General features: G+C 57.2%; 2 protein-coding genes across 5 annotated transcripts; both read left to right on the forward strand.

The window, feature by feature from the left end:
• The first annotated feature begins 1,128 nt into the window (after positions 1–1,128).
• ACOT11 (acyl-CoA thioesterase 11) lies at positions 1,129–16,783 on the forward strand. Of its 4 annotated transcripts, XM_058842356.1 has the most exons (19): positions 1,176–1,269; positions 2,212–2,319; positions 5,400–5,475; positions 6,942–7,140; positions 7,960–8,029; positions 9,798–9,848; positions 10,893–10,953; positions 11,152–11,253; positions 11,511–11,646; positions 11,919–12,075; positions 12,396–12,515; positions 12,589–12,733; positions 13,623–13,678; positions 13,805–13,871; positions 13,957–14,040; positions 14,129–14,262; positions 14,554–14,685; positions 14,758–14,884; positions 14,975–16,783. In XM_058842356.1, the coding sequence occupies exons 1-19, from the start codon at positions 1,247–1,249 to the stop codon at positions 15,128–15,130; spliced, it is 2,004 nt and encodes a 667-aa protein (XP_058698339.1). In that variant the 5' UTR covers positions 1,176–1,246; the 3' UTR covers positions 15,131–16,783. The 4 variants fall into 4 exon arrangements, with proteins under 4 accessions (XP_058698342.1, XP_058698339.1, XP_058698340.1 ...); XM_058842357.1 differs by lacking the exon at positions 9,798–9,848; XM_058842358.1 differs by lacking the exons at positions 1,176–1,269; positions 2,212–2,319 and adding an exon at positions 4,404–5,151.
• A 139-nt stretch (positions 16,784–16,922) lies between these two features.
• Positions 16,923–19,467, forward strand: TMEM205 (transmembrane protein 205). Its single transcript, XM_058842361.1, has 3 exons — positions 16,923–18,382; positions 18,473–18,636; positions 18,845–19,467. Exons 1-3 carry the CDS (start codon positions 18,253–18,255, stop codon positions 19,142–19,144), a joined length of 594 nt encoding a protein of 197 aa, XP_058698344.1. The 5' UTR covers positions 16,923–18,252; the 3' UTR covers positions 19,145–19,467.
• Positions 19,468–19,483: the final 16 nt, after the last annotated feature.

Genomic DNA, 19,483 nt, shown 5'->3' on the forward strand with positions numbered 1-19,483 from the left:
GGAAGGGCCTCTCTGTTCCTGCTCATGGAATGAAGAATGCAGATTTTATCCAAGTAGCTGAGCAGTGAATGCTCAGTGGGGTTAAAGTCCTCAGGCAACAATCTTCTTCCAGAGAGAATCTCCATCACCATAATCGGATCAATCACCTGGTGCAATGCAGCGCTGCTTCCTCCATCCCCCAAAGGCTCCAAACCCCCTCAGGGGGTTTTCACCCTGAGCTGGGCCCCACCTCCACCCCTGCCCAGCCCAGCCCTTGCAGAGCTGTCCAGGTCTCCCACCTCCCCTCTGCCTGGCTCTAGGGTTTTGATGAACATTTTCACACAACCAGCCTAAAATTTAGGTGGCAAAGGCAGGGGCTTTTGCCTTGTTTCAGTGCTTTGTTATTCTTATTTATCAAAAAAAAAAAAAAAAAAAAAAAAAAAGAGTGGGGCCTTATTTCCTGTTGAAACTGCTTAATTATTTCTCTGCTGGCTTTCCAGTGGCAATACTTGTGCTGCCGGTGCCTGCCAAGAGCTTTGATCAAACTCTTGTAGGTTGATTACCAAGATTCACTTGTAAAAGTGTGTAAATCAAATACAAATAGAACAACATCTCCACCAAATCCATTAGTCATTAATGCGGTGACATGGCAATTTGCATTTGATTTCCTTGTTAAAAAAAAGGGGGGGTTTTTGTGACAAGCCCTGTCAGAGGTACTTCAAAGGCAGCAGGGCCAGGGAGTAGCTGTGTGGATTGGATTGGATTTGGAAAAGTTTGCCGAGGCTTTTCCGGACAGCGAGCTTGGTGTCGGCACCTACGGCTCTGGGGAAAATACCGATATTTTCGGGTAAGTTTAACTCAGTGCCCCTTGCTGAGGTGATGGGGGGAGAAGAGGATGATGAGCGGGCTGGGGAGGGGATCTCAGCCCAGGAGCTGCTCCCTGGGGAGGGACGGGGGAAGCAGCAGCACCCCGCTCCGCAGGGATGCTGGCAGCCTCCCGCCGCTCTCCCTGGCTCCGCAGCCAGCCCGACACATTCCCTCCTGCATCCAGAGCCAGCCTCCCGAGCGCCGGCCATTTTCCAGGCGAGCGCAGATCTGCCAAGCGCTACCTTAAGAAAAGTTCTGCACGGCCGCATTTAGGGAAGCGGGAGGGGGTGTGCGCTGGCCCCGGCCCAGGGCTCCGAGCCAGCCTGGCCTCGACGCCCGCGCCCGCAGGTGTCCGGACGCTTCTCCTCCGAGCCAGCCGGCACCTCAACACCTCCCGCAAATGCTCAGCTTCTTCTGGCTGAGGTGAGGGCTGGGGGGGAGCCGGGCACGATGGGGATAAGGGGGGGAACCCCAGGGCTGGCTGAGCGGGAGCTGCTGTGCAGGCTTCCACTGCCGGCGGCGGAGCCGCGGCTTGTCCTGGCTTGCATCGGCGCCGGGCGGCTCTTCCAGGGAGAAGATGTGGGGTGAAAGCCCCTTGTGACCCCCTGCTCGCCAGGGTGATGCTTTCTTGCCCTTTGGGGTTTGCAGCGAGCTGTGCCGCTGCTCCATCGTGGTCAGCACTGGCGACTTGTCCATGGGGACGTGGCATCCTCCGGCTGCAGCAGGGACAGCGGGCGAGAGCTGGGAACATTGAACCCCCCCGGTGTTTCTGGGTGTGACAGGAGGAGTGCTGGGGGTTTTGGCTTGAATCAGCTTCTTTTCACTTAAAAGCAGGGGCAGATATTTGGGGAGCATGGGCACAGGGCTGCTGGGAATGGTGGCGGCATGGGGAGGGCAGAGGGATGTGCTGGGGCTTGCAGGGGCAGTGTGGGTGGCTGGGTGGGTGGCACGAAGCCATGGCAGTCTCCACCCCAGTAGCCTCAAATGAGGTGGTCTTGGCCATGATGGGGACCACCACACCACCATGGTGTTCACCTGGGTGTTTTGCACTCCGGTGGTCTCAACCATGGTGACCCCCATGGTGGAGACCACAGGGTGAAGACCACCAGGGTGTAGACCTTTGCACCAGCTTGGTCTCTACTGTGGTGGTTTCCAGCTTGGTGGGCTTGGCTGTGGTGCTCTGAAACGTGGTTGTATTGATGTTATGGCAGTCTCCTCCCTGGGAACGCCGTGGGTGGCAGGGCAAAGGTGCCTGAGCTGGGCGGTGCTGTTGGGTGTCCCCATGCGTGTGAATTTTGGGCCTGGAGGTGTTTACAGCTGTACCAGGGTGACATATGGCTCTGTTCTCCCCCTGCACAAAGCCAGACCTTTGTCCCCTGGGACACTCCCCGGGGAACTTCGCCCCTGTGCTGGCAAATCGTCACCAGCCTTCCTGGGAACTTCATGGGAGCTGCAGGGAGCACTCGAGCGAGGGTACGGATGGGGCTGTGGGCATGGCTGGGGCTGGGGGTTCTTCACCCTGTGGTGGAGAGGGATGTGAGGGTGCTGGAGGTGTCCCTGCTGTGCTCACCCTGAGTGAAGCTTTCCCATGGGTGATGGTTGGAAAACCATCAGCCCCTTGTAAGAGGAATCATCCTGTCCCAGTCTTGCCTTTGACCCTTGGCTTGCACTTTCCTGGCCCCATGCCTTGCTTTGCTCCATGAACTCTAAAGAAACATGATGTGTGGTCCCAAAAATACCTCTTGCAACGTGTCCTGGCCTTTCTTCTGGGCTGGCCACCCTCCTGAGGTCCCACTGAGACCCCCTGCAGGGAGCTGCTGTGTTTCCTCACCACGCTGTGACCTGGCAATTCAGTCCCTCTTGTCCCAATGAGGCCACATCCTGAGCAGCAGCTCTCCAGCTGGGGACTCTGCTCCGTCCTGATGGCCATGGGGCGATGAGGCTGAGCTGTGCTGGACATCTCCAATGCTGCTTGCACCAGGGCTTTGCTGCTGCTGGCAGTGGGGCTGGCAGGCTGGGTCTCGGGGGATGGACAGCCCTCACTGCCCTGTCGAGATGGCAGAATTTCCCAAAGTAGGTCAGGTTAATTTTTTAACGCGTGCAGATTTGCTTGTTACCATGGATATTGCTCAATTATACACCAATAATCCACCATGAGAACTTCATTGTCACCGCTTACTTCCCCACCATCTCCCCCCTTTATTTCTTTAAGTACTTCCAGGGAGGGGTAAGGTTACGCTGAGGGGCCGGGGTGGGAGTAGGAGACAGAACCAGGTGAGGGAAAACAGGGATTAGGTGTTTGAGAGGTGGCAGTGGGGTGGTGAGAGAGCTCCGAGGGCAGGTGGGGGTGGCTCAAGGTGTGAGGCTGCCCTGCTCTGCCCAGACCCCCCCCAAAGCCCAGAACTTGGGACCACCACCCCCTTGTCTCTCCCTCTCATCCACTGTCTTGGGGGTGGCTGAAGCAAACACCCTGATTTCAGTGGGCTCAAGGATTTGGGGGAACAGCTGTTCTCTGTCCAGAATCATCCCAGGGAGCTGTGGCACCCATGAGGGCTTGCAGTGGAGGTTCATGCACAGTGCTGATTCCTGGTGATTTCTAAAGAGGCCAGCCCTGAATTTCACAGCAGAAAGCTTCCCTGGAGCTTGTGGATGTTTTGGTGCTGTGGGACACCCCTCTGCCAGGGTATAGGAGAGCTGTGGGGTGCTGTGGGGTCCCTCTCTTCAGTATTTTCAGGGTTGTTGGTGTGTTTTCCTCTCTGCGTCTTCTTCCCTGATTTGCTCTGTGGGTGTCTTACGCCTTCAGCAGCACAGGAAGTGAGCATGGCAGGAGGCAAGGAAAATATCCTGCTGGAATGGTTTTGTTCCTAATGCAAACTTTTTTTTTTTTTTTTGGGTGGAAGTGGGTCACTCGAGGGGTGACAGAGTAAGAGCATCACCGCCTGGGTACTGCATCCCGTTGCCATGGTGACCCGAGGTCTGCATCAGTCAACAGCCTTAAAAATGTGACAGTTGAGTGAGGCTGAAGATTTTAATGAGGACAGACACTTGCTCGCTTGGTTTTGATAACAAATACTCCATAAATACCCAGCAGCTGGATGGCTCCGGGTCTCTGGAGCGCGGCTGGGGCGCTCCCCTTCCCCAGGGTGGGAGCGTGGGCTGGGACTGTCCGGGAAATAACAGGGGGATGATGCCAAGCACACAGCTCAGGGTTTTTTTCCTCCTCCTGCTAACGCAACGCAGGGGACAAGGTGACACGATTAGCCAGCCAGCAGCAGGTTTGGGTTTCCAAGGAATGTCCCTCTGGTGCTGTTGGCTGGGGCTGTGGGGTGTAACAGGACACCCCCAGCCACCGCCCTGTGTCTGCAATTGGGCACCAAACCCATCTTGTTAACAAAACACGAGAGTAACTCTTGCACCCGGCTCTTGCAAGGGCAGGTGAGCCATCAGGAAGCTCCCAAACCTCAATAACAAGCCTGGAGAGGTCATGGGGTTAGGGAAAAAGTCATGAGGGTGGGGAAATCCCAAACCCCAGCTGCTGGGGCAGGGGTGGGAGGCTGTGGGAGGCTCAGCCGTGCTGTTTGTGTCTTGTTTTGTTCCGACTGCTTGGGTGCACTGCGTGTGATGCCCCAGTCCTGATGGTGCAGGAGGCAAATCTACAGCTTCCACTTTTTTAACCCCATGCCAAAATCAGTCAATGCCATACTTGGGAAAAGAGCTTGGGTTGGGAAAAGAGCTGCTGTCTCCAGCAGCCTGGTTTTACCTGCATGGGAGAGGGATACATGCTGGGAAGCTGGGGATATGCCAAGGGCCTGGCAGTGTTGTGTTTAAAGGCAAACTGTAATTATGAAGCCTCTTCCACTTGTTTTTGCTGCAGCTCCCACACTGCCTTTCCTTGCAATGCCACCACAATGTCCAGCTGGGATACAGTCACCGTGCACGTGGCCCGGGAGACTGCAGGCACCCAAGGACACACGATGCCCTTGTGGAATGCCAGGGCTTTGCAGGCAGAGGGGCTGGAGCAGGGCACAGCAGCACTGCTGGAGTTGGGTGCTTCCCATTTGCTGCCCCCTGTACCACCCATGGCAGCCTCAGCCCTGCCTGCTGCCAAAAATACGCTCCCAGCTGTCTTGTGACTGCAGCGGTGTCACCGCTCCGGCCAGGGGAGCTTCAAGGCACAGTCCTCTGTCACATGTAGCAACACGGGAAGCACTGACACAGCATCACTCACTGAGGGGCTGGCCACGGCCCTCCAGCTTGTGCTTGGTCCAGCTCCCCAAAATAGCTGGGACTCTTTCATCTGGGCTGGTGAGTGTGGGACCTGACCCCCATGGAATGGCAGGCACCTCCCCCAGGTCTGCCCTTCTCCCTTTCACCTCTGACAGCTCCCTGATAGGTGCTGGTGAGGGGTCAGTGGTGTGGGGAGGGATGTCAGCATGGGATGTGGGGACAGGGTGTGACAACCCGCCACACACGCCGCCTTGATCCCGCCAGGAAACAGCCACCCCCATCTCTGCCAGTGCTGCCGTAACCAGAGCCACTCTTCTCCTTTCCAGGTGTCTCTTAAAAATGGTCAAGGGGAATATTATAGTCCCTGAAGACATCCTGAGCTTCTGTTGCAATGGCCTCCAGGTACCCCCCGTGCCGTGCAGCTAATCCCGTTGTGCCGCCGCTACTAACCAGGCTGTGCCAGGCAGGTGCCACCCTGTGCCAGGAGCTGCTCCCAGCCCTGCACGGGACCTGGCCACATCCTCTCCCAGCACATTCCCTCCCCATCAGCATCCCCAGCCTCATGCTGGCTCAGGGCTCTTCCCATGGCTAGTGGCTTCTTCCCTAAAATTCAGAACTGTCAAACGCCGGGAAGATGACCGGCGGGATCTCGGGCCAGGCTGTCTGCTCACTCTGCAGCAGGCGGCTTTGGAGCTCTTTGCATTGCTGGCTCCTACCCCAGAGCCTGCCTGCTTCCCAAAATAGCTCTGTGGTACTCGTGTAGGCGCCTCTGTGTGCTGGGAAGCTGCCTGGGAGGTTCACAGAGGGGTCTGGAGGCTTCTGGAGGGGCTTTGGTGGCCGAGGCTCGGTGTCACTGTGGGATGGGGGACCTTTGCCACCGGCTGGGCTCAGTGCGCTTGCTGCCGTCTCTGCTGAGGCGAGGTTTGTGCAGTTCCCGGGATGTCGTGTACCAGTAGCTATGGAAACAGAGGTTAGACCCGCTGGAGAAAAATGCTATTCTGAGAGGCAGCGAGCTCAGGGTAGTCAGGAAAGCTTCGTTTTCAGCATAAACCCATCTTTAAAAGAATCCAGGCAAAGCAGAGGGCAGAGAAGCTGCTGCAGTGGGACTCTCGCAACAAGTGCTGAGAGCAGGAGCTGCAGAGAGCAGAAAGCGGAAGGAAAGGGCTGTGACGAAGCCCAGACAGCTCCTCGTGTCTCCTCAGTTACTCACCAGGCTAACTGAGTTCACCCCTTGTGTAGCACGACTCGTTTGACATCTCTCATCAGCTGTTTTCCCTGCCAGCACCGCCTCAGCCTTCTCCCTCTCCCACCCTGCTTCCCACCAGGGTGCCAGGGGAGCTGCTTTGTGCCCAGCAAATGGACAAGCCAGGAACAGATTTTACTGCCCAAACAGCCCCAAACTGAGGATGCTCTTCCTCTGCTGCTTGTACCACATAGCTTCCAGTGCTTCCTTTGGTGAATGGGGGGTGTTGGTGGAAGGTGTGGAGCACTGTCCAGCCCCAGGAAACCAAACCCACCCTGTGCTGCAACACCCTGAAGATGAAGCTGTCAGGAAGAAAATTCCTTCCCAGAAGAGTGATTAACTTTGGGAGGGGTTTTTCATAGTGTTCAGGAGAGAGCAGTGGGTTTAGGTGATAAATAGCCTGAAAACCTAGAGTAATCCCCTATGGATCTTCTTTTAGAGGGATGTTTTCCCATTTGGCTGTGGGCACCTTGTCTCTGGCAAGGGCTGGATGGGTTTGGTGGTGTCCAGGGGTGTGCATGGCAGGGGTTCTCCCGGCTCTGTGTGGGGAGCATCTTCATGGACCACTGTTCTCTCAGGGTATTTGCTTCCCACTTGGGTAAAACAGAGCTTTTGTGCCCCACAGGGCTCGACCTCTCCACCACGTGCTGGGGAGCCAGGGGAGCGGGAGGAGGCGCCGGGGGCCATGGCGAGCCCCTCGCCTGCCCGCAACCCCACCGAGGTGCAGATGAGCCAGCTGGTGCTGCCCTGCCACACCAACCACCGCGGCGAGCTCAGCACCGGCCAGCTGCTCAAGTGGATCGACACGGCCGCCTGCCTCTCCGGTAAGTCATCCTCTTCCCTCTGGAGCCCTCGTCCTGCTGGGCTGCCAGGGAAGGCAGCAGGCAGGAGCCAGAGGAGCCAGCTCATCCCTGGCAGCATCCCTGGCAGTCCAGCACCGAGCCTCGGAGTGACGCCAGCTGGGCACCCACGTCATGCCGTTTTGCTGAGTAATTAGAGAGCAAACAGGAGCAGGGCAAGAAGAGGAGGAGATGTGCACTGCAGCATACATGCTGGCTTGGGGACAGATCAAAATCCATGCCTGCTTTGTCTACAGTGCTGCTCTTTTCCTTGCCTGGTGTGCAGGGCTGGTGGCACCCCTGGCATTCCAGCAGCAGCCGGAGTGGGCCGAGCTCCTCCACTCAGCAGGAAGCAATGGAGCTCACCAGCTCAGCCAAGCACGGGGAGGTTATGACAGGGAAACGAGTGCAATTCTGCAGTTGGATGAGGTTCCCAGAGCAGTTTTGCAGTCTGGGGTTCCTGAAGTCCCAGGGGGAAGTCGCACTGGCAGAGCAGCTTTGAAATATTTGCTGTGTATGGGGAGATGGAATCAGCTGCTGGTGCATCCCCACAGCTGCAAACTCACGGAGGGAAAGCAAGCACCGACACACCCTCCATACTATTAAATATATGCAAACCTGCCCTGCTGGGTGAGGAGAAACCCCAGATCCCGCTCTGGTCCCTGCAAACACAGCAATGGGCATCAGCAGTGAAAGGGCTGGGTGTCACCGGTGTCACCAGGCTGGGGCAGAGGAGCCCTCGTGGCCCTCACACCCTCAGCACGCTGCTGCAGGTTGCTGATGCCGTTTGTTTTTCCTTTCCAGCCGAGAGACACGCCGGCTGCCCGTGCGTCACAGCTTCCATGGATGATATCTATTTTGAGCACACCATTAGGTAAATACTCCACGCAGGGGTTTTTCCCATCTGCCGGCTGCGACGTGGACAGGGGCTGGAGCTGGAGCAGGGAGCAGCGTGCCTGAGAGAGGAGGAGCTGTGGTGGCAGTGCCAGGCTCGCAGGGCAGCCAGGGACCGAGGCTCGCTCTGATCTGTCTGCTCTGATTTATCCGCTGTCTGGTCGCCTGGGGAGCTCCTGCTGCCTTGGCTTCCCGGTATTTCCCCCGACGCCAGCTCCTCCCTGGCTTTGTTCAGGAAACAGCTCTGATTTAGTGCTCTGGAAAGCTCAAATCTTGCAATTCGTGCCTGTGTAGCGGCCGTGTGGGTGGCTGAGGCGCGGTGGGGCTCACCCACCCTGCTGGTGCTGGGACCTCCCGGCCTTGTGAGACGCAGCAGGCTGGGCATTGTCTGGACAAAATTCCATCCCAGGCTGTTCCTGGCATCCCCTGGTGCTGCCCCACAGAGGTTCCCCCTCTGATTCACACGACCCTGGGGATGTCCTGTGTCAGGGGACAACATTTCTCCTGACCTGAGGGTGTGACCAGAGGGGACAAAAATCCTCACAGGGTTCTGCCCTCATCCTCCACAGGCTCCCAGTTTTGAGACCATTCCCACCCAGCATTCCCAAAGTAGGCTCCTCCTTTTGTACCCCCAGTAAGCCCAGGTACTGCCACCCACCTTTACTCATCTCTCAGAGCCCCCACACCCCCTTTGCCCGTCTGTTCCACCTGGGTACCATTCCAGGGGGCTCCCTGGGGTTTGCCATGCAATATAGGATCCATGCAGCAAAGGATCCATACTGTCCAGCCACTCCCTGCTGGGGCAGGCACCAGTGTGGGTACCCAGGGCTGGCACTGGGGTCCCTGGCTGTCAGGTGATTTGTTTGGCACTGAGAAGTCTGACTCACTCTTGGGTTTTACCCTCATTCCCAGGAAATGCTGAACTCACCCTTTTGCCCTCTCACATGAGCTGCCCACTGCCCTGGGGCTCAGCTCCATGTCAGTCCACAGTGTGGGGATGTGGTGCAGCCATGGTGCAGAGGTGGCATCCCTGGGGCTTGATACCCTGCTCCTGGGGCAGCTTTTCCCAGGACACTTTTCCCAGCCCTCCTGGGCTTCAGGAGCAGGGAAGAGCAGACCCAAGCCCACTCCACAGAATTACATCAAGCCCAGCAAAGCATTTGTCCCTCCTTGGGGGTGAGCTGGGCACTGCTCCAAGGGGCAGGGAATTTGTGCTGCTCCTGGCTCAGATCCCACTTGCTGTGGTCCAGTTTAAGGCTCCAGGCAAGGGGCCTGGCAAGGATTTCCCACAGAGCTGTTGGAAGGTGGAGGAGTTTTGTGTCAGATCTCCTTTCCCAGCTGTTTGTGCTTTCTGCTGCCCTTGCAAGGGGGGAGGCAGGGAGGAGCTGTAGATGCTTGAGGGCACAGAGGAGACCCCAAATTATAACTGGCTTAAAACTCACTGGCTGGGCAGCAGATTGTCCCTGTCTCTCCGCCCTGCTGTGTGGAAGTGCAGCCTCCAGGGAGGATCACACGTGCCCTTGAGTGGGGCTTTGTGTGGCATTTATGGCACTGGCTTCTACTGTTTGATAAGGACAGAGAAGATAAATAGTTTTTGGGGCCATATATAGCCATGTGGGGCTGCCAGTCTGCCTGCCTGGCCCCTTGCCCGTGCATGCCCCTCGCCACAAACCCATCCAGAGCATCCATCTGGCTGCTTCCATCGCCTCTAACCCTCTCCCCACATTTGCTTTCTCTTTTTGCCCCAGCCAGCCGTCTGTAAGCCCTGCTGGGCAGCGGGACGGGAGGAGCGGTGTCGGGTACGGACGTGTTTGGCCCTAGAGCAGCCAGCCTAGCACAGCGCTGCCGTGAGTTGGGAGCCTTAACCCCACTGACGTGGCATGGCATGTGAACAGAGGCTGCTCACGTAACCCTGCTAATGTTTTGGCATGTCACCGGCCCGGGGTCCGTGCTGGGGGACAGCCAGAGGCACCGGCTCGTGCCACTGATGCTCCAGCCAGAGCCAACGTGCAGAGCGTGTCGTTTACAGAGCTCATCTGAAGCCTGGAGCCACGTGTGAGGGCATGGGGAAAAATCTGGTGTCAAAGCACACTCTGGCTCTCCCTCTCTTCTGCTTTTTGGAAGTGGTGGTTACAGGGTGTATTTTTTTTTCTGCTGAGTTTTCTAGCACTGGCCTCTTCTGGGGAATGAGGAATATTCCTGATTTAATGATGTATTTGGTAAAGACTGATGTTGGTGTCAGTAAAAAGTTTAATTTGCTCATTCCATGGGTAGCAGTCTGGAGTAGCTCAGGCTGCAGGGCCAGAGCTGTCTGTGTGTGTACTCTGAAGCCTGCTGAAGGCACAGAGGGGAGCAGCAGTGTGCTGCCAGCAGATGTTTCATTTAAGAGATGGTGCAAAATGCCCCTGGCTAGGCCCTGCCTCCTGCTGTCCCCCAGCATCCCAAGGTACCCATTGCTTGTGGGGAGGCCCTGTGGCTGGTCCAGCTGTGCAGGACAGTGGATGCAAGGTTGGAGGAGCTGTTTGCTCTGGCAGGAATGTGCATGCCCACAGGGGCAGGGGTGCCAAGCAAGCCTCGGGCACCTCTGCACCCCTCAGGTGTCCCGGCAGCACCCCAGACCTGGGGACCCACTTGCACACAGCTGCTCAGGGCTGACAGCTCACTGCTCTCACATCTCGGGCCTGGCTGTCCCCATGTCCTGCTGGCCATCTGGCATGTCCCACAGTCCCAGGAAGCCTTACCACAGTGGGCAGTGAGCTGGAATGCCGTGGCACCTCAGAGGGAGCTGCTCGGTGGCTGCTGTCCCCCGGTAACCCCACATGCCTTCTCTTCCTGTTTTTCAGCGTTGGGCAAGTTGTCAACATCAAAGCCAAAGTGAACCGAGCCTTTAACTCCAGCATGGAGGTTGGTGTGTGCCCCTGTCCTCCTTGCTGGGTGCCCATCCCCACCGGCCACGTGGCCCAATCCCAAAATCCTCCCCCAGTCCCCAGCTTTAATCCCACGGGTTCATCGTTCTTGGCTGGCTCTGGCCAGGGGTGGGTGCTGGGATGTGGGTCCCTGGGGAGCAGATCCAGCTCTCAGGGTTGCTGTGTCCTCTCCCAGGTGGGCATCCAGGTGAGCTACGAAGACCTGTGCAGCGGGAAGCACTGCAGCATCTGCAAGGCGTACGCCACCTTCGTGGCACAGGGCCCCTTGGGCAGCAAGGTGAGCAGTGCCTGGTGGCTGGGGTGGCTCTGTTGCCCACTGCACAAAGGCACCGAGGAAATGGCCTCTGTGGGGCTGGGCTGGCTCAGATTTCCATCACGGCAGCTGCTGTTTCCTCATGGCTCGGTGATCCCTCGTGCCATGCTTGGGGGATGCATGGGGGGTGGCTCTTGGCCCCGCTCCGGGCACGGAGGGCACCTGCTCGCTGCTGCTGCTCGTTCCCCAGCAGGACTGCACCCTGCCCCATCCCTCTGCAGGTGAGGCTGAAGCCGCTGACCCCGCAGACAGAGGAGGAGAAGATCGAGTACAGCATCGCCGCCGAGCGCCGCCGCATGCGCCTGGTGCACAAGGACACCCTCAAGGACCTCCTCATCCGCAGCCCCCAGGAAACCGGTACCGTGTCCTGCAGCCTGGCCTTCCAGAATAGCTCTGACGCCCACTGGTGCCATCCCAGTTCCTCAGCAGGATGCTGGTGGTGATCACCACATGGCGTTTTGGGAATGCCCTGGCCATGGCGGGATCAGCCCCACCATCCCAGACTCCCAGGCCTGGAGGTTTGCGGGGTGTTGATCCCTGTGGGGAGAGGGACGGTGGTTGGTGGGGTGCTGGGAGAGGGCTCCTACTGTCCATACAACACCCTGACCCCTGTTATCCCCCCGTGGCAGAGCTGGAGACGCGGGACTGCAGTGGGGCGGTGCCTGCAGAAAGAACGCGGGTGGAGAGCGTGGAGCTGGTGCTGCCTCCACACGCCAACCACCAGGGCAACACCTTTGGTGGGCAGATCATGGCCTGGATGGAGAACGTGGCCACCATCGCAGCCAGGTGACCCGACAAGGGGTTCAGGGTCAGGGGATGACGTGCCTGGAGGGGACACGTGCGGCTGGACTGTAGGGACCCTCCAAAGGGATTGTCCCCAGCGTGTCACCCTTGGATGACACAGGGAGTCCCACAGGTGTGTGGTGCTGAGGGACCCCAGGGAAAGGTTCACACTCATTGCAGTTGGCTCATTGATCCTTCTCATGGCCGGCTTCGGCCAGTGGAGACATTTTTTGGGGTCTCCTCGTCTCTGGCTGGGTCGGGGAGGGCACATGGGGCTGCTGTGGCATGGGGCCATGACCAGGAGGTAACACCTGTCCCCACAGCCGGCTGTGCCGCGCCCACCCCACGCTGAGGGCCATCGAGATGTTCCACTTTCGGGGACCGTCGCAAGTCGGAGACCGCCTGGTGCTCAAAGCCATCGTCAACAACGCCTTCAAAAACAGGTGGGTGCCGGTGGTGGGGGTCTCCTTCCCACCCTCCCCGCGGCCTCCGCTCCCTCATCCCTTCTCTCCGCAGCATGGAGGTGGGGGTCAGCGCCGAGGCCTACGGCCAGGAGATGTCCGTCAGCCGCAGGCACATCAACAGCGCCTTCATGACCTTCGTGGTGCTGGACCAGGAGGGTCATCCCCGCACGCTGCCCATGGTGGCACCCGAGCCGGGGGTAAGGACCAGCAGGGCTGGCTTCACCCCAGCCCCGCTAGCGCTGTGGGACCCCCGGGAATCCCACCCAGCCCCCAAGGGCTCTCGGATTCACAGCAAAACAAACGCGGTTTTATGATGATGGAAATGAAATTGCTCAATAGCAAGTGGATTAAATGGATTGCTCAGTATAACTAATAAAATAAGCCACTTGCCTGCGCAGAGATGGAGATATGTTAGCCATGCAAGGCTTAACAGAGTATTGCCTGCAAGTTCCAGCTCATCTTTTCTGTAATTTAGGGGAAGGAATGTTGAGGGTTTTTACCTTTCAAAGCATCCCAATCCAAAGTTTGCTGGGATCTAAATATTCAGGGAAATCTGTCACGTGAGCACAGCAGCAAACACTCACATGTCTCAGCTTCTCCTGGGCTGATCCTTGTCCTGCTCCCTGATTTTTTTGATGCCTTAAAACTAGGATCTCCCACTGTGATGGAGATCATCTCATGGCCAAAGTCAGGCCCCCTGAAACTTCCTCTCACCCGCTTGAAAACACCACACTAGCACTTTCTTCAAAATAAGCTGCTTTTTTTTGGCTTTTATTTCCCCATCCAGGTGCTAGGGTACGCCATTTCTGTTTCAGGGGCTCTTTGCAGCTTTGCAGCCACAACAAGGGTTTTCCCTAATGTGCCAGTGCTCATCACTTGTTCAGAGCATGGTGGTAATGCTGAAATAACACAATTAATCACTGACCATCACGGCAGCGTGGCCAGGGTAGCAGCTGGCAAGCAAGGGGGCTTCACCTTCCAGCCCTTCCCTGCTGAATAGTTTTCCCACTCCCAAAAAGACATGATTTTTTTTTATTTTTCATCCTCCTTTTCCTATTAACTTAATTGCCTTTTCCCATTTATCAGGATGGAGAAAGGAGGTACAGAGAAGCCAGTGCTAGGAAAAAAATTCGGCTGGACCGGTGAGCAGAAAAATGAGTGGAATGTGAAATGGAGGAGGGAAGAAAGGGGGGCTCAGCACTGGGGTGCAGGGACAGTCTGGGGGTGGTTTGTGTCCCCTCATAAGGGAAACTGTTCCTTTGCTGCAGAAAATACGTCGTCTCCTGCAAACAGACCGAGGTGCCGCTCTCCGTGCCCTGGGACCAAAGCAACAAGGTAGGATGATCACCCGTGGGAGCTGCTGCCTCCTGCTCCTCCTCCTGCTCCCCCTCCTGCCCCTGACGTGCTGCCCCTGCCCCAGGTTTACCTGAGCTACAACAACGTCTCTGCGCTGAAGATGCTCGTGGCCAAAGCCCACTGGGTGCTCGCCAGGGAAAAGGAAAAGGTGCTAAACCCTGTCCCTTCTCCCTCGGCCCCGAAGCGTGGGCAATCCCGGTGGGAACATGTCCCAGCTGTGCCCTGTGCTCCCCAAGGTGCGGATGTACACGCTGGAGGAGGACAAGTTCCTGTCTTTCCGCATCGAGATATCCGTCTGCATCCCGGCCAGCCGAGCCTTCTCCCTGCTCTCCAACCTGCGGCGCCGGCACGAGTGGGACAGCCACTACGTGTGAGTGCTGCAGGCCTCCCCAAACATCACACCCCTGCGTTCAAACCTTGTGGCTGAGCATCCCTTTGGGCTTTCCTGGGAGCCAGAGTGTTACCTTGCTTGCTCTTAGAGACTCCTCACTGTGTGTCCCTGTCCTGGCTCCATCTGGGCTGATGGCTCTGCTTTGCTGGAGCAAACACCTATTTTGAGTCCCCCCCAAATATTTTGGGTCTGGTGGTGGGCTGTAAATGTGTAAGGCCCAGATTCAGGGGGCATAGCAAGGTTTCTGTGAGCGGTCCCCTTCCCTTACAGGAGTGCTGAGCTTGTCCAGAAGGTCGATGACGATGACATGATCTACCACGTGGTGAGCCAGAAGCTCAGAAACGAGAACAAACCACAGGACTTTGTTATCCTGGCGTCCCGGCGGAAGCCCTGCAGCAGGGGGTGAGTGTCCAGCCTGGTCTCTGCTCCCTGCCATCCAAGCTGTGCCAGCTCACTGGGCTCTCTCGTCCCCAGGGACCCCTACGTGGTGGCCTTTCGGTCGGTGACGCTGCCCACCCACCCCGCCAGAGATGAGTACACGCGCGGGGAGACGCTCTGCTCCGGGTTCTGCATTTGGCCAGAGTCAGAGGAGATGAGCAAGGTGGGATGCTGCGTGGCTGTGTTCCCACAGCCCATGGGGGAGGCTCCCCCCTCCCCTGTGCCCCTGCTGACGTTGTCCTGTGCCTCGCAGGTGGCTTATTACAACCAGGCTATGCCGGGGTACCTCAACTACGTCACCACCAACGTGGCGGGACTGTCCTCCGACATCTGCTCCACCTTCGAAGCCTGTGAGAAGTTCCTGCTGAAGAATAAGGAGGACCTGATCTCACGGCTGCAGGACTTCTAGAGCCACAGCCCCCTGCTGACAGATGGACAGACAGATGAGGGGGACACTTCTGTGGTGGAAGGGAACATGGGATGGTGGCACCCAGACCCTGCCTCCCTGTGGCCTTTGGGCTCAGGGGCTGGGGTGGAGGGGCATTACTGTACCACCTCATCACTGATGTGTCATACCTTTTCTTCTTTCCTTTTTTATTTTATGTAGAAATTTTGTAAGCTCTATGTACAGGACTTGGTTTTCTAGTTCACTTAACGCTACTTGAATCTTTATATGATCCAAAATCTTCCCAAACCAGATTATTTTTTTTTTCACTAGTTCTTGGTGGGGCATAACTGGTTCCTTTTGAGGCAGCAAAGGGAGAGAGGGGACAGTGATGTGGGGTGGGTGCTGTACCCCTCCCTGGCATAGGGATGAAAAATCCCACTCTCCCCAGTGCTGCTTCTTTTCCTGGGCAGGGCTGGAAAACAGCCCCTGCTCCTCCTGGGCTGAAATCCCACCCCCTGGGGCTGTGGAAAGAGCAGAAATAAAAGTTTTTTGAAAGGAAAAGCACCCCTATGTGCTCTGGGTGAGTATCTGCTCCAGGTGCTTGCTGTGTGGTGAGCTTGGAGCAGCACACTTGGGGCTCAGGTGGAGGTGGGGTCCTTTGAGGCAGGACTGTGCTGCAGAAAAGGGGTGGTGCTCCATGCAGGCGGCTTTTGGGGACTGCCTGGAGCTGTTGCTCTCATGTTTGGGACAGCCTCCCTTGTCCCCCTCTGCTGGGTGCACCAACACCTTGAGATGCAGACCCCAAACTGACTCAGAGGTGCTGAAAAAGGAAAAGACAGAGCCAAACCTTGTTCCCCAAAGTCTGGGATGCTCTGGGAAAGGCACCAGAATGAAGCAGGGGTGACAGTGGAAGTGCTACTCATCAGTCACAGCGCAGGGGACATCTGCCCTCAGGCACAGGCCTGTGGAGAGCCCCTCCCAGGCCTTCCTGGGTCACACAGCCAGAGGTTTTCTGATGGCACTGAGGTTTCTGGAAGGCTTGCTGCCTGCTGGAAAATGAGTGAGCCCTGGAAGCCCTTAGGCACACAGAGCTTTGGGCACAGCAGGTTTTAGAGGTGCCAGCTGTGTGGAGCCCTGTGCTTAAGCCCAAGGATGGGTTTTGTAGAGCTTAACCAAGAGCAAGTGATGGTGATGCTGTACTCGGGGTGAGGTGAGGCCATGGAGGTACCAGAAATGAGCACAGGGTCTTTTCCATGACCCCGGGTGTCCCTCTGCAACACCCAGTCCCTTTGCCACCCAAATTCCCCACCCAGTTTATAAGCAGAAGGAGCTCCTGTCCCTTCTCCTGTGGCCACCAGCCAGTGGCTCCCACCCCTGGCCTGGCTGTGGCCATAAACCCCTAATCTCTGCTGTATCTCCCATCATAAACATCTCAGCTCAAGGTCTGGCACGGCTGTGCCCCGACCTCCAAAAGATAAAGCCATCTTAGGCTGAACATAGTACTATACATTCAATTTTTGTAGAGCCCTCTTATCTCCCAAAACTCAGAGCAATCCTGCCTTTTTATCACCGGGGCGAGAGCCATCCTTTCTACTTACCTAGGAATTGCTGCTGCTTGATTAAGTGGAGGGGATGATGTATTTGCCTGAACATTAAACTTTAACTGACCTCTTCTTCTCTGTAAGTATTGTGCTTTTTCCCTTTGGGAGGCCCCGGGCAGCGCTGGCTCCAGGCTGGCTGGGTCCCCGGGGATGCAGGGTGATGGGGCAGGAGTGAGCTGGGGGCACGGTGTGAGGTGTGTGCTTTGTGCTTCTGGAAGAAAACTGCAGCCCTGCAGCATCTGCTGGCCCTCAGCAGGGCATGGAGTGCAGGACTGGGCAGCTTGGAGCATCCCTGGAGCACCCATCCCCACTGCCTCATGCCACAGGGAAGGAGGGACCTGCTGGTGACTGTCCTTAGCAGCCTTTCCCTTTCTTTGCCCTCCCCAGCAAATGCTGTGCTCTAGGACCAATTCAGCAATCAATCACCATTTTTCTTAATCCCCTTTAAAAAATAATGGAGTTACCCCCTGTTCTGAGCAACCTTCCAACCTGCAGCTTCTTTGCATGAAAAATTCCTGCACGGAGGCAAAACATTTGGAGAGGCAGATGTGGGACCCCGGGAGCAGCAGGGCTCTGTGCTGGCTGCTGGCAGAGCCCAGCACTGCCTTCCTGCCCAGGATGCTGCAGGGAAAAATCCCAAAACCCAAGAAAAGCTGGGAAGCTTTTGGAAAAGGCCACGAGGACAGCTGGGGATTTACAGGCCAGCACTCCAGGTTGGATGTGGGCGCCTTCTCCAGTGTGCTGCCATCACGAGAAGGTTTAAGGACCTGATTTTATGGATGCCTAAATAAATCCATGGAGCTAATATATCACAATACAGGGTATATTTATCTGCTTTGCAGGAGTGGGATAGAATTAGACAGCGGTGTCTCTCTCAAGGCCAGCCCCGCTGTAATTCATGCCCCGAGGCGACCAGCCAAGGGGAGGAGGAGGAGGAGGAATTCTGCAGGCAGCAGTATTGATGGGCTACTCCCAGAAGCTTTGTTTTAATTAATTTTCAGAGTGCTCCTTGCACTGAAGGATCAGGCAGCTCCTTCAAAGCCTCCTTCCACCCACTGCTGCCTGTGCTCTTGTGCAGGGTCTGGGGCAGCGGTGTGAGCCCCAGGGTTTTGGTTAAACAGTGTAGAAGCTGTTGCTGTTTTTAAAGAGGGGCTTCCCCCTGGCCAAGAGGCCTCTTTGATGGCCACAGCGTGGACAGGTGTATTTGTCACAGCTTTTCTCTTCCCCTTTTTATTGACTTTCTGCTTGTTCCTGCTGCCAAGGGTCAGACGGGGAGTTGGCTGGACTTTGCCAAAAGTCCACCCAAACCATCTGGTTCCGTCAGGTGCTGAGCAGTGCCCTGCCCCTGGGACACGAGGGGTTTGAACAGCGGGTTTGCAGCCCAGCTGGGTGTGTGGTGGTGGGGCTGGAACGGGGCTGTGCCAGCTCCAAAGCTTTTCCTGAGTAAGCAGGTCTGTGAACCTGAACTGCATTTGCCCTGCGAGCAGCAAGGTGACAGCAGCAGCCACAGCTCAGCGCCGAACTCGGGGCGTCCTGGCTGACATGAAGGGACCTGTCCCCATCCAGGACACCATGGCAAGTGGCACGGAGCCCTCCAACACCATCAAACTGCTGCACCTGCTTTTCCTCTCCACCTCCTGGGGAATGCAGCTCTGGGTGACCTTCGTGGCCGGTAGGTTGGGCTGTGTTGTGCTCTCTGCCCGGGGGGGTGGCACAGGGGAGGGGGCTTTGCCCCAGGACTCACCTGCTCTCCCCCTCGCAGGGTTTGTGATGAGCAGGCACCTCCCTCGCCACACCTTCGGCTCCATCCAGCGTCAGCTCTTCCCCTACTACTTCCACATCAGCTGCACCTGCGCCTTCCTCAACCTGACGCTGTTTGCCATGTCCCACCGCAGCGAGGGGCTCGGTGAGGAGCACACGAGCCAGGTAACCTCCCCTTCCAAACGTGAGCTGCCCACGGCCCAAAGCCCTTCCTCTGCTCCACCGGCCGGCTCGAAATCCAGAGACCCACGCAGGGCTCCGGCTGGAAGAAGCCCACAAGCACGCAAATTGCGGGGAGCCAGGGGGCTGGGGGGAGGGAGATTTAACCCACCACACGTGTGAGATGCTCAGGGTGGGCTTTTCTCCCCCGCAGATCATCATCTTCTTCGTCTGCATCATCGCTTCGGTGCTGAACGCGCAGTGTTTTGGGCAGGCCACCTCCGTCACCGCGGCCCAGCTGCAGCAGGTGGAGCGCAGCCACGGGCTGGGGCAGGAGCTGGGGCTGGCGGCCAGAGAGCCCCGCAGGCAGCTCCGAGCCTCCAACCCCGGCTACAGGCAGCTGGCCCAGCGCTTCGCCCTCTGCCACGCTCTGTCCTCGCTGTGCAACCTCCTCTGCGTGCTGTGCAACGGGCTGAGCCTGTGGCACCTGGCGGCACAGCTCCCTGCCCTCTGAGCAGGACCCAGAGCACACCCCCGGCTGCCTGGCTGTAAAGCAACCCCGAGCTTTGGACATCCAACTGCACCATCCTCAGGTGGAGATGCTCTTGATGCGTTTGTGTGGAAATTTAGGAATAGTGAGATGGAAATTTTCTCTAGAGCTGCCTGCAGCCAGCCTCCATGATCGAAGCAGGAGTGTTTTATGGCTGAACAGCTTTCTAACACCCCGTGCATTAGCTGTATCTAAAGCTGCAGTGTATTCCTGCAGTCACAGGGACACTGCAGAAGAGAAAGAAATGAGAGATTGAGAATTACTTCTAATTAAAAGCCAAACACAAGAACAGAAGTGCAGAAG

The sequence above is a fragment of the Poecile atricapillus genome, chromosome 7 (genome assembly GCF_030490865.1).
Source record: "Poecile atricapillus isolate bPoeAtr1 chromosome 7, bPoeAtr1.hap1, whole genome shotgun sequence".
NCBI classification, from domain to species: domain Eukaryota; kingdom Metazoa; phylum Chordata; class Aves; order Passeriformes; family Paridae; genus Poecile; species Poecile atricapillus.

Excerpts from the sequence above, each read along its gene's own strand:
- ACOT11 (XM_058842356.1), top strand. The coding sequence starts at position 1,247 with ATGCTCAGCTTCTTCTGGCTGAG. Across the intron at positions 1,270-2,211 it reads CTCAGCTTCTTCTGGCTGAG|ACCTTTGTCCCCTGGGACAC; the intron begins GTGAGGGCTGGG and ends GCACAAAGCCAG. Across the intron at positions 14,041-14,128 it reads TCGCCAGGGAAAAGGAAAAG|GTGCGGATGTACACGCTGGA; the intron begins GTGCTAAACCCT and ends GTGCTCCCCAAG.
- TMEM205 (XM_058842361.1), top strand. The coding sequence starts at position 18,253 with ATGAAGGGACCTGTCCCCATCCAGGACACCATGGCAAGTGGCACGGAG. Across the intron at positions 18,383-18,472 it reads CTGGGTGACCTTCGTGGCCG|GGTTTGTGATGAGCAGGCAC; the intron begins GTAGGTTGGGCT and ends TCCCCCTCGCAG. Across the intron at positions 18,637-18,844 it reads GTGAGGAGCACACGAGCCAG|ATCATCATCTTCTTCGTCTG; the intron begins GTAACCTCCCCT and ends TCTCCCCCGCAG.